This window comes from Astatotilapia calliptera, chromosome 23, assembly GCF_964374335.1.
Source record: "Astatotilapia calliptera chromosome 23, fAstCal68.1, whole genome shotgun sequence".
NCBI lineage: Eukaryota > Metazoa > Chordata > Actinopteri > Cichliformes > Cichlidae > Astatotilapia > Astatotilapia calliptera.
Window position 1 is genome coordinate 12,057,501 of NC_137443.1, and position 13,518 is coordinate 12,071,018.

The 13,518-nt window shown below is 45.4% G+C and overlaps 1 protein-coding gene across 2 annotated transcripts in view; it reads left to right on the forward strand.

Annotated features, from left to right (window-relative positions):
• ssbp4 (single stranded DNA binding protein 4) overlaps positions 1 to 13,518 on the forward strand; it is an 89,240-nt gene that overhangs the window by 21,060 nt on the left and 54,662 nt on the right. For both annotated transcript variants that reach the window (XM_026160144.2, XM_026160143.2), the window contains exon 4: positions 7,399 to 7,483. In XM_026160144.2, coding sequence (XP_026015929.1) covers positions 7,399 to 7,483 — 85 coding nt within the window. The remainder of the gene's footprint in view (positions 1 to 7,398; positions 7,484 to 13,518) is intronic.

The following is a 13,518-nucleotide window of genomic DNA, read 5'->3' on the forward strand; positions in this document are numbered from 1 at the left end:
TTCCAAGTGTTAAGCTTGAATTTGATATCCGTTCTCTGGAACGTCGACTGTGAGGTCCAAAGAAGTGTTGATACACGTGGAGTAAGCTATCACTGAGCCAAAAACACACCTATAAGAGGGACAGCAAAAACTTCAGCAGTGGCCAAATCAAGAGTTACTTTTTATTGGCCAGCTCAGCAGTACCAAAGGCCTGAAACACCACAGAAGACAACCAAATGATGTTAGTGTTCTTTACTTGGTTAAGGACATGTGGAGAGAACGTTCTTAGGAGGCAGGAGTACCACTGTCCACATCTGGGATCAATCAAAGTGCAAACCGCTGGTTACAGCCAAGATAAGACTTGACTTGGCCAGAAAACATCTAAGAGTGTGCCTACTTGTGGAAAAAGATTGTTTGGACAGATGAAACCCAGGTTAACTTTTACCAGCCTGATGGGAAGAGAAACATTCGGAAAAGGAAAGGAAGAGCTCATTACCTGTCAAACACAGTGGAGGCAGTCATGTCTTGGGAATGTATGGCTGATAATGGAACCGCGTCACTAGTGGTTACTGATGACGTGACTGCTGATAGAGGTAGCAGGATGAATTTTGAAGTATAGTTCTGACTGACTTCCTATCTCACCTGCACCTCTGTTGGATATTGTACAGAAACGTTATGGCTGCAGTGAATTGGTAAAAAGATCCTTGAAATGTGTTTATTCTTTTGGTGTTTTTAGGATGACTCAGGTATGACTATAAGATAAGGAGTGCGGTTTTTGTCACAGCATGCCACGACCTCGCCTGCTGCGTGGCAATATCAGCGGGTTGAACTAAAATAAACAACGCTCTTTTTTTTAAAGAACCCTGGCATGCACTTGACCCTTCACCTCCTTCTGCGTGTCCGTCCCAGCTGTCCTGCTCCCCTCTGGGGAAGTGAGCCTCCCGGTTGGAAAACATCTGCTCTGTCCTCAAGCTTGTTTGGCCTGATGCTTCATTTAATGGAACAAGGCTCTGACGTGGGCCGTGCCTCTTTTCTTTCAGCTCCTTTAAACAAATCTGTCAGATCTCTTAATGCTGGGTAAATAGAAGACACTGTTTTTTTTTTTTATCTGGCTGGAAGAACAGGGTCAGTGGAATTACAGCCTGGCACGTACCATGTTTTTCCTCCATGTCTGAATTAAAAGGAATAAGAACACCCAAAAGTAGGATTTCCCCTTTCCGCTTGTCAGCCAGCTAATAGAAAATCCAACTCTAATGCGAAGAGGGAGAGAAAACAGGCAGGACAGAAGAAGCTGGGTAGCTGGAACGGACGCAGACAAAGAATCGAGCAGGCAGAGCATCAAGGAGGTTGAGAGGCTGAATCCTCAGCAAGGCAGCAGGAGGGGCAAAGAGAAGGGATAAGAGGTTTGACAGGGCCCGCTTTGTTTGTCATTCATGCTATCCTGCTCATCCCCAAAGCCCCTGGCTGGCCCTGTGTAATAAACCCGGACATGCAGCTTCGTTCATTCATCCTCCAGGCCCCAGTGTGTGTTGTGATTGTGTAGCCTGTTGACACGGTTCATAATGGCCCTTAAAGAACCTGGCTTCTCTCAACCTGACAGCTCTCAATTGGATCACTACCAGTAATACTGACAGAATGACATACACAAACATACAGTGCAGCCCAAGTTTGCTCTTGCCTGAACCAATAAGAGCGCTCAGGGAGCCGTGTGTGTGCACGCACGGGTGCGTGTGTGTATGAGGCAAATGGAAACTGAGCACTTTTAGTGTATTTTCACTGTACTGATATATTTCAGTAGTGCAGGATATGATACTGTGTGTGTGTGTGTCAGAGAGCAGTTGGAGAGTAGGCTGCTGATTAGCCATGCAGGGCAGGGCAGGCTGAAGTGTAGTATGACCTAGCTAAGGGGCGTCTGTCTGAGCCACGCAGCACGTGGACACGGATACTCAGTGGGAGTGGGGTCTGGGGGGTTGGCTGTGGGAGGAGAAAGAGGGCGGAGCCCCCTGTCCATCCCTAAACCAGCCGGCACCCCCCCTCCCCCCTCCAACCTCCAGCCTCCCCCAAAACAAAAGCTCCAGATGGTAGGAAAGCCACCAGCCTCCCTCATCCCTCACCCTTCTCCCCCCACCCCTCCCTCAACCTTTGTCTGGAGGCCTGTCCCTTTGTTTGCGGAAGAGAGACCCCCGAATGGATTAACTCTTTACATTCCAGCCTCTTTTGTGTTAAAAAGCCAAATCTAAGACCCCGACCCCACAGCCACCCCGGCCCCCTCCCCCCCTTTTAGTGTCTCATTGGGGCTTTCTTCCCTCTGTCTTTGCCTCTGTGGCTGTTTCCTGTAGGGCACCGATGGTTGGTAGGTGGGGGGGGGCTTCAGAATAAGAGCGTGGCTCTAAGAAGGGGGAAGGGGAGGGAGGCTGGTAGCGGGGGTCACTCATCCACGTCTGTTGTTATGGGTGGACGGATAAAGAAAAGGCTCAGTGAGGGCTGCAGGTGTTGATTGTGTCATTAGCTCGCTCTCTATTGGCCGCCGCTAGTTGTCTCCTCCTTATCCCAAAATCGATTGCTTTAACCAGTTTTCACTGGATGGCCACTGAATTCTCCTTCATCCCAGTGCACACACACACAGGCACAACAACAGTATGTACTGTAGAGGGATCTTCTCTGTGATAGCCTCTAGCTGAAATTCTTGTTTGTGGGGGCAGAGCAAACAAAGTGAGAGTAGCCATCCGATGCTCCCAAATGTCTGGACTGTTCTTTGACATCCTTCTGTATTTCATCCTGTTTAGTCCCCTTTATTTTTGCCTAAATAATCATTTATTCTCACTCTTGATTGCTTTTTTTCTTTTGTTTTTAAGTGATGGTGATTAAACTGTAATTTTGTTGGTTTATATTCCAAGGGGGAGATACACTACATGTAAATATAGGCTACTTTTAGACTGCTCCCTTACTCATAAGGGGTCACCACAGCGGGTTGCTCAGCACATTTTGATTTGTCAGAATTTCCTGTTTCAACCCCCACGGGATCTGTGTCTCCTTCCAGTAACAAGGAAGAGACACAAACAGGGGATTTTTTGATTCTTGGCTGAATAGTGGTGGTAAATACATGTAAACATAATCCATTATTAATGCTAGCGTCACCAGCAGTGAAATCCTCTACAGTGACAGAGACCTCAACAGCTGTGATAGTTGTTTGGCGGTAACATGAAGTGTAAGCACAGAACAAGGACGATTAAACAAGATGCGCCTTGCTTGCTTGCTAACATGCTAGCTAGCTTTGTGTCACAGGCATCTGCAGCCTTTCTCAGTTTAAGAAGTCTGTGTAGACTTAAAGTTTGAAGTCTCTTCTTCATACTTTTTAGTAAAAAGTTATGAGCTCCAAGTTTAATAACACTGTCTTAGTTTCAGTGGTGATGGCCAAGCAATGCATATGCAACACTAGGAGGTAGCACTTTACTATAACTCACACTTAATACAGTCAAATCAGTGGAAACCTGGAAAATCTGAAAAGCATACAGTTTACTGCAGTGAGCCGAATTTAACTTTGCACAGTGTGTGAGAGTTGGATGAACTGAAATCAAAGGTTTCCTTATTCTGTCAGTTATGTCATGGTGCGAATACACTATAAAAGAAATTTGGTGATTTGGTGTCTTACTTTACTAAAGTTATCAAAAGGTCGCTTACTGAACTTAAATTGGTTCAGTCCAGAAGAATTAGTTCCCGTCACACAGGCCTAGAGACTTCTTGGCAACCAACCGTGTGTATTCCCCAATTGATTGGCGAGTGGCTGCTGGCACTCACTAGGTGCTATTAGTCACAAAGAGGTTGATTTCAGTGCGTTGGTTTGACACAGTGGCTGCCAGCAACTTCGCCAACTGTAGGTGAATATAACTTCTTGCCAACTGGTTTCCAGGCCTGTGTGGTGGTGTCTGACTTTCAGATACTACTCTGTCGACCAAGTGCAAATGTTTGTGAAATCGGTGAAAGTTGAAAGAATACTGTTTTGGGATTCCTAGACAGACAAAATGTTTCCTATTAGCCATGTCATGCACAGTTATCCCCCCTGCAAGGAGAGGAGGCCCGAATGTCTTTGCTGTTACTGCGTAATTATTCTGGGCATCATTAAGCTTGATCACTAAGCCTCAGTCACTGCCTCTGTGACTGTTGTTCTGTGTGAGCGGGCTCTTTGTCTTTGGGTCTCAAGTTTGACAGCTTAATTTTTCTCGTGGGTCAGGTTTGTTTTGCAGGACTTTCTTCAGTCACAGTTACTGTATTATTACACCATTTCCAAAGGCAGGTCCTGTGACGGACAGGGAACCTGTTCAGGGTGTAACTAGCCTCGTGCCCCGGGATAGACTCCGGCCGCTCTCTGCTACCTAAGGTTGAGAAAACAGACTGTTGAATGAGCACATGGAGCATTTCTGGTTTATAAGGCACGATGATGATAAATGATAAATGCGCTGAGTTTTTTTCTTTTATACTCGTGCCGCATCCTGATCTCCATCTCTGTCTTAATTTTTATTTCCGTCTCCCTGCTGACTGACCGACGGACTGAGTGACGCACACAGGATTAAACCAGCTACTAGCAGCCTGCGTGGCTGTCTTTCAGTGTCTTTGTTTACCCTCTTTATTGTACTGGAAAAGCACATTGTAACCACTGGCTCTGTGAGGCCACAGTTAATTGCAAATAATTATCGTGATGGCATTTAATTTTAGTAATTGTCATCTTCTGGACGGCTGGACGCTAATCCTTTCCTCCTCCTCTGTTCAGGATACAAAGAGCGCGTGTTTGTGTGCGCCGGCCACGCTGGCTCGTATATTTTAGTCTCGTTTCTGATTTGAATAAATAAAAGAGTTTATATGACCCCCAAGCTGTAATTTAAATCTCTCCTGTGACTCTTCAAAGTAAGAGCTGTTAAACTTTGCATCCTTTGTACAGAGTCGTGTGGCTTAAACCACCAGTTACATCCCATAATACTATAAAGAGCTTCCCATGATGAGATGATTAGATTGAAATGATTAGATAATTGGATAGAAATTTTACTATAACAAGGGTGTGCAAGATTTCTCGCAGATTGCTGTTGCTAATTAACTGCAAATGTTGACTCCCTAGATCATTTCTACAGATTAGCTTTTCTGAAAAGGATGGGACAACAACTGCGTGTTATTCTTCTAAATGTGGGTGGCCCTATATTGAAAAGGAAAAAAAAAGGCACCGACAATGGTCCCATCCTACATATACCTGGATTCGGTCCTACCGATGCACTGAAGCTGCCCTATGGGGTCTAAATTGGGTGAATATTAAAAAGATTTTGCTCGTTAATCTAACACTTCCTCACACTTTCTGCCTCTCTCTATGCAGAAAAAGTGTAAAACCTCAGAAATAATATCAGAAAAATGAAAGTATTTGTTTCCGCGTTTAGTCCTCTCCGGCAGTGATCCTCCTTCAGATTATGCAGAGAGACGGAATGAGATTTGCCTGCGCCGGCTCAGACAGACGCAGGTCAGCTGTTCAAATCGTAATATATTTCAGACTTCACAGGCCAGAAGATGTTAGATCACCTTCCCCTACCCCTGCGACTGCACCTGGTTGTGTCTTTTCTGTAACAAACTGCAACCCGCGTCCCATTTCATTTCCCCGAGAGCTGATTGGATTTGCGATGGTCGCGCCTTCACACCGCACCTCGTCTCTGACAGAGCAGCAATCTCTTTAACACCAACCGATAGATATGATAATGTACACTGGCTTTATTGCCGAGTGACAGAAGGGCGGCACAACACACAGGCACGCGCACTCACGCACAATGTGTTCACCACCAGCTTTGCACAGTCCCGCCCTGTTCCTCGGTGCCCTCCTCGTCTAGAAGGGACCCCAGCGCGCACTGAACGCCTCAGGGCACCGACTCTGCCTTTTAATCTTTAAATACTCTAATAACACATTTCTATTTTAGTTCAGATGCTTTGAAAGGTTGGTACCTCGTGCTGCGGGGTTCAAATTTATTGTTTATTGTTCGTTTTTATTTTTAGGACACCCATTGTTGCACTCTGGTTTCCTTGATGCCCTCAAATAGCAAAGAAAATTAAAAAAAAAAATCAAAGGACAATGAAGGAATGTGTAGATTGCTGATCAACAATGTTCTGTAATAACTATATTCAAGAGATAATAACACAGAAGCATGAAAATCACGCATCCTGCGCAATGAAAAATGACCAGTATGTGACAGGGTGCTGCCGAGCCACTCTCTGACAGTTACGGGCGATCAGCTAATATTTTCTGCTCCATTTCGCAGTCTGTCACATCAAGTGTCACGGCTGTTCCTAACATCAGCACAAAGAATGCATGTTAGAGTTTATTTGCACCTTTAAGTGGCAAAAAAAAAAAATCCTCTCGTGACTTCAGCATTTCTTGTTTTTAATATTCTGTCCGTGAAGTCAGCACCGAGGAGAAGCAGCACTCCTTTATTTCAGTGCAGTAATTAAGGGCCCATTTGGAGCGGGACCTGGTGGCCTCCGATGCCCTGAAGGAGTTGGATTGGTCTAATTAACTAATATGAACACTGCTGATTGGGCAGTAAGTAACATAATCACAGCTGATTGGTCAATAACCTGCAGGTCACCGGGACGGGCCGAGGGGAACATTTGGAGGTCCTTCCTGGTAATTTGGACCCGAGCTGCTGGCTGGACTGCGCGATAGTGTGGAGGCTAAAGAGAAGACTGCCGTGGTGTATGTGTGTGTTTGTGTGTGTGTGTGTAGCTGGAAAAGTGCTGAGATTTTAAATGGTTTTTAAAGCAAAAATGATCAAATCTGATGCGCTCACTACAAAATATTATTTTTCTGCGGCTAGTCAAACAAAACAAACAAATTAAAGGTGTCAGCCTTTAAAATTCTGATGACAGTAGAGACATTGATCAGCAGATTTATCAATACTGAAAATAATTGTTAGTCACAGCTAACAGTTGTCATCGTCAACCACGTTGTCAGGTCAGCTCTGCCGTTTCTGTTGGACGCGTTTTGATCCCATAATATCTCGTTCATATCATAATGTTGTTAATTTTAAAACACATGTTCCTAGAAACTTTTGCAGTCAGGGCCAAGAATCAGGCAATCACACTGATGTTTCGGTTCATCGGTGCCGTTTTATGTTCTTTGGATGGTTCTGTTGAGACAACATTGAAAAGTGCTGTCACCGGAGCTCGTGACTCACACTGACGTTGACGGCTTCTTGGTCTATTTTTGAAAAGTTTGTCTCAAACTGAGCTATCAAGAAATCATTTTATACCTGCTCTGCTTTTTAAACATCTACATGATATTCTTCTGCTTCTGTTAACACTTCTGTTTTAACCACTTTTTGCCATGAACCTGGTGTGTCTGTAGCCTACAGATGAAAGTGTCTAACTGCTGTTACTGTCCTGTGTGCACAGTGTATTCTGGGATCTGTACTGCGCTGCCCCGGACCGGAGGGAGACGTGCGAACATTCCAGCGAGGCCAAGGCTTTCCATGACTATGTGAGTGAACTTAACCAACCCTCCCGCCGTGTACAAGTACACACACATCCACATGCTCGTGAACACCCATGATCACACAGACCGTGCATCAGAAAGAAGGGACTATCCTGTTTGAGATAATGCTGCTGGTTCTTGTTTTGACACGTTTGTTTCTTACCGTCTGCGCGTCTGCTCTTCCTGGTTGCAGCCTCCGTTTGTGGACGGGGCTCGCTGCGAGCCAGACGTCTGAAATGGCGTGCTTTTAAAAAATGCAACACCCGTGAACACCACTTGTATATTTTATGGGAAAGCCCTTAGACTTCCATCTTTGAATTTTTAAAATCCAATTGGGTGTTTGTGGCAACGTTCAATATTTAACTCGATCTGACTGATTACATATATTTTTCCTATCAGCTGCTTCAGCGGTGCAGCTCAGCTGGTGGCCACACGTCCTGTTCTAGTGAATCTGTCGCCGAGGTTAAAGGTCACTGTACTGCCTGACTATTTATCGTTCCACTCGTGGCTTCAGTAAAGGTCAAATCACATGAAGCAGCTGGTTGATCGCACCATTACATCTACACACACATTTGCACACAATAGCTGCTTATGATAGTTGTGGCAGAGGATGGCCCGGGTGCTGCAAGGTCAGGGCCTGAGCCCCCCGTGACCCCTGTCTTCTGCACAGTTGATCAGACCAGTAGATCAAACGTGCACGTTTTCTGCAGGCCAGCACAAAGCGAGCGTCTGTTTTCTCGTGACTGCAGACCACGCAGGCTTAACCTCCTCACTTTGTCATCTTTTTTCAAATTGGTTTTTTGTTCTTTAGCTGCAAGGGTTTTCTCTTTTGGCTTGTCCACACTATGATAAATATTTGCATCATGCCGCGTGGTGTATATTTGAGTAAGGATTACACGGTGTGCGAATGTTGACTGGACAGACTGCTTCAGCTGTGAGATTATCGTTCCACCCGGGCAGAAGTTAAACCTGAAATGGATTAGAAGCACGGTTCTCGCCATCCGCGTTTCATTCAGGCCGTTTTAACTCGTAGCCTGTCACCCGTCCAGTTGAACTCTCTTATGAGGTTTGACGGCAAAAGTGCGAGCGCTTGTCAGCTGAACAGATTACATCTGTCGCGCATGTACCATGCATGTCTGCGCGGGCACTAGTTGATGTGTGCGTCTCCTCGCCTCGTCTCTGTGTGTGTGCATGTGTTGGACCACCATAAGATTAATTACATGGTTAATTAAACCTAGTAGTTAATTAAATCTGACAACTGTGTCTAATTAATCTAAATGCCATATAATTTCCTACACCTTTCTCCAGAGGTAGGCCAGCTGGATACCTGCATGTCAGCTATTTAACGGCTCTGGTTTGACAGCCCTGGTCAATATATGTCTGAACCTCTGGCTTGAAATTCTGCCAACCTGCCGACATATTTTAAACGTGTTTCAGTCTTTGTTTGCGTAAACTGGTTAGCTGAGAATCCGAATCGCTGCTGCTGCTCCTTGGCATTGGACTGCATAGACAAAACATAGAGTCAAGCTGCAGTTTAGGGGTTAAAGTGCTGATGTGAATCAGAGGTTCAGAAGTATATTGAGCTTGTTTTTACTAAAATACAGTAAAGATAGGTAGAGAGAGGAGGCAGGTGCTCTGTTGGTGTTGTGGTAAAGTGATAAACGCATCCTAAAGGGGAACTTGATGAGCATTTAAAACTGCTGAGACGCTCTGTTTTTGATCTTCGACCTCACTCAAGTTCACAAGGTCAGCCTGTGCGAACTCTCAGCTCGCGACTGCTGATTTGCTGCGATTAGGAGTTTAAAGATAGAAATATTTGTCATTTTATGGTTTCGCATGCGATGTGCAGGTGTTTCACTTTCAACTTTCAAAAAAAACTAGTGCAGCCTTCCGATTTGAGATAGACACAAGGTGCAGGATACTGTTTGCACACAAATGCAGAAATCTGAATACAAATCCAACGAAAAAGAAAGTGTAGAAAAACTGCATTTTACGCAGGGTCCTCTTTTATAAATGATTGTACCCTCTTACTTCCATATTTAATCAATGGCATATAAAATCAGTGTTTGCACCTCAAGTTATTGGACACAGCAATTAAAAGAAACACAAGAAAGAAGCACAAATTTCACAGAATTTAAAACTCAGACGCTCACCTGAGAAGTGGGGAAAAGAAACGGTCTCAAATCTGTAATCGTGAATGGCAAAAAGTGCAAAAATGTCACGCAGGTTATCGCCTTGGCGAGGACCACAGCAGAGAGGAAAAGGAAAGGCTGTAATACAAATAAGAGACAAAAAGGCATCAGTTCACACAAGGAAAGCAGGCGGCTATTTATAGCTCCCGCAATTAATTTAGTGTATGCTATGAAGAGCAAATTCTCTATATCAACATAGGTAGGCGTGTTTGAGAGGCAGAAACAACTATATTTATGAGAAGCAGCTGTCCGTTTTATCTTATGTTTACATACTTTCACTTTTCACCTTTGCTTTCACTCACTGGTTTGGTATAGCCACAAAACTAGTTAGTGATGTTTAGGACAAAAAGACTGCACCTGGGTTAAAATATCGTCTTGAATGTGCTTGAAAATTCAGGCCAAAGGTCAAAAGGAAAGAAAAACATGTGTCGTCAGTTTGAGTCGGTAATTGAGAAAAAAAAAAGAAAGAAAGTTTGAGTCGGTAATCGTGGACCTCGTGCTACCTTATTATAAAAGAAAACTATAAATTATACTGCTTTGAATTCATGCTTTGCTAAGTAAAGTTCCAGAGTTGTTTTGGATTAGGAGTCCTAATAAAGCGTAGAGGGTGTGTCAGAGGCTCTGACAGTGCACGACAAGGTGCGAGAAAGCACATGTGCTATTGTGACCATTCCCGCACGTGTCTTTGTGCGTCTGCGTGACGGCGAGAGCCAGAGCATCGGGGTCGAAGCGCGTGAATCCCCAGGGTGACGAGGGGTCTGTCTGCCTCTGATTAACTCTGGCTCCTCGGTCCCCGCAGACTGACGGCCCGATCGAGTCTCTATCAAGGCCCCTTGCTGATAACGGCTCCCTCGCTCCCCCGAGTCCGCCCGGATCACGGAGTGAAAAACAACACGGCTCCCGGGAGCCGCGCACTCCACTCTGTGTGCAGCTCAGCAGGAGCGGTGGAAGGGGAACTTGTGTGAGATAAACCAGGATTGCTTTTGTTTTTATTAATGCTTCTTCTTACATGTAATTTATGGTCTGCCTGGCCTCTATAGAGGTGTACGCTGTCATTTTGCTGCGGATAACAATGAGAAAATATCAGCAAAGAGCCATAAAATTGATATCTATATATCTGCTTATTTGTTTCCGCAAACTAATTTGGTTGCCAGGCAACGCTGAGCCGGAGTACAGTCTTAGTTACAGATTTGGTTTGGCTCAGCTCAGTTTGGCTCAATTTGGCCCGATTTGAAGGCACCTCTTACTCAGCCCTGTCCTGCTGGCCCCCTCTGAGAGCAATGATGTAGACTTTGTGGACTCTCCAGTTTGGGAAAGATAATGGAATATAATGTGCTAATCCCCAGATCTGGGGACTGGTTGACAGCTAATCCAGGGGAATGTGGTGGGATTGGAGCCCTGGCCTCCCTCCCAGAACTGGAGGCCTCTGACTAGAAGGGTAGCTAGTTGCTTTCACCCTTGAATGGCGAATCTGCTATCGTAGACACTCTCACGTAAACACTCCCACTTGCAACAGCGCTTGTGTGCATATCCCACTCCCACGCGCTCTCATGCAAATGAATACACGCACTCAAAGTAAGCGAGATGATGCCGTATCATAAAGAGCTGGAACAGCCTGAAGTCTTGTACCTCTGTAAAGTAATTTGAGTGTTCGCTCTTGTCGTCTTAATTGTCGGAATTGTGTTTCTGTCCTTCCTCTTCACGTCGCCCTTTAATCACGTTTATTTCCTAAAAGAGATCCGCGCATCTCATGGTCCTCTTTTCTGCTAGAATTTGGATGTTCCTCAAAAGAGCACTTTGTTGAGGAAATGTGTTTGATTATAAGAACATGGCACGTCTTTAGTAACTCAATATGAATGATTAAAGCACGCGAGCTTTGTGATGAAGAAAGCATACATATTGACGGACGCACACACACAGAGAACGAGTCGCTGTCTTCTCCATCTCAGACACGCGTGCATGCACTTGCAGTCTCAAACAAACAGTCTTTCAGGAAGCGATCCGCTCGCCTCGCTGCTGCAGACATTTTGCTTTGCCCCAGCCAGAGGTCGCAACCCCAAACATCTGCGATTCACGCCAATCCGGGTTCACCGCCTGCAGAGCATCACAGATTTAGTGCCACAAGTGCGTCACTCACGTCGCAGTGCTTCACTGACTCCTCTCAGCTCTCGGCTTACTGATGCAAACTGTCACGATAATGGCTGAGATGGAGGAGTCAAAAACAGGGATTCAGCTTTGAACGTTTCACCTCTTCCCGAAATAGAGCGCATTAAGAAAACCGTCATGAAAGCCCTCGTGAACATGATAAGGCGCTCGAGCATTAGCTGCATATTTGATTGTTTGATCGACAGAAAATTTTAACATTTTGAAAATGCAGTCTGACGTTCTGTCTTTACATCAGCAAAACTTCCATTTAAATTTTTTTTTTAATTTTCAGTTTTTCTTTCCTGATTACGTTCTTGATTGATGTCAAAAAAGTCAGAAAATATTCCCCGCCAGTGTTTTTCAGAGACCAAGGAGACATTACTTACAGTCTTGTTTCACCATTCTGAAATCATATTTGCTTTTATTAAAAGACTAACAGATTAATGACAGTCAAACAGTTGTCAGTATATTTTCTGTTGGTTGACCGGTTGATTGAGTATTAACTTCTTGCTTCTGCTCTACACTGAGTCACTTCAACCAGGAAAACGAGTGCCGCAGCCCTAATCTGATCTCTTCCCAGCATGCCGTTTGCAGACCGTAGATAGATGGAGATGCAGTGTTGGCTGTTGCCTGGCTATTCTTTGAGCGGGTTAAACATTTGTTAGGCTCGACCACAGTAACAGGTGGCACGATGGGAGGAGCTGCGCTCTGTAAACAAGCGTTGATAGCCAAGCCTTTGTCTGGACTCTGTGTGGGATTTTGTGTGGTTTTTTTCATCACTGCTACTCACTACGTTACCAGGTGCTCACTTGCCATTTTTTTTATGCCACACGTCTGCATGAAACCTTCCTTCCCTGTCAAAGCGCTCTTTGTCCCCGTCCTTTTTTTTTTTTTTTTCATGAAATTTACTCATCCTGCACCGTTTTTTTCCTGCTTCAGTTCCTCTCAGGTCTTTTTCGCCATCCTCCAACCCCCTCCCGCCGTGCTTTCTTTGCCTTCCTCTCTGTTCCACGCTCTCTTTCTTATTCCTCCCCCTCTCTCCTTCGCCGCCCTCCCTCCCTCTCACAGGAGATTGATTGGGTAATCTGGCTGGGTGCCAGCAGTGCCCGCTTCCTTGCTCGGGGGAAGGAGAGAAGCAGGGGCGACATGACGACATGCAGGAATAATAATAACATCCATAATATAGGCAGAGTAGGTATGGATGGAGGCATGAGGACAGAAAGCGAGAGAGAACGCAGAGGACTGGAGTCTGCGTTGGCACGGCGATATCATCCTCTCACAGATTCTGCTGGCTGTTTTCACTTTAAATATAGCCTACACACCATGGTGTGCCACAGCATTGTGTCTCCATTCCTGTCCGTCTCCCGTCTTCTCTACCTTTCTGCCACCGCCACCGCCTCCTCTGTTCACGCCCGTGTCGTCTTTTAATATCAAACAGTGCGTGGAGTGCAGGCTGCAGGCAGACGGGCGCTGAGCGAGAGGACGCCGTCTTTGTGTGCCGTTGTTTACCGTTGTTACAGTCTAAATGAAAAAGGCCGGTCGGCTCCTCTGTCTGTGTATACCTTTCGCTATCTGAGGAAGGCAGCAAAGCCTGAAAGTGCTGCCCTCAAGCTGCGTGCGTGTTCGGCTGGAGGTCTGCAAGTGACAGAAGCAGAAGATCAAATGTTGCTTATGATTCCCTTCCTTGCAGGTTCATTCTGGGCA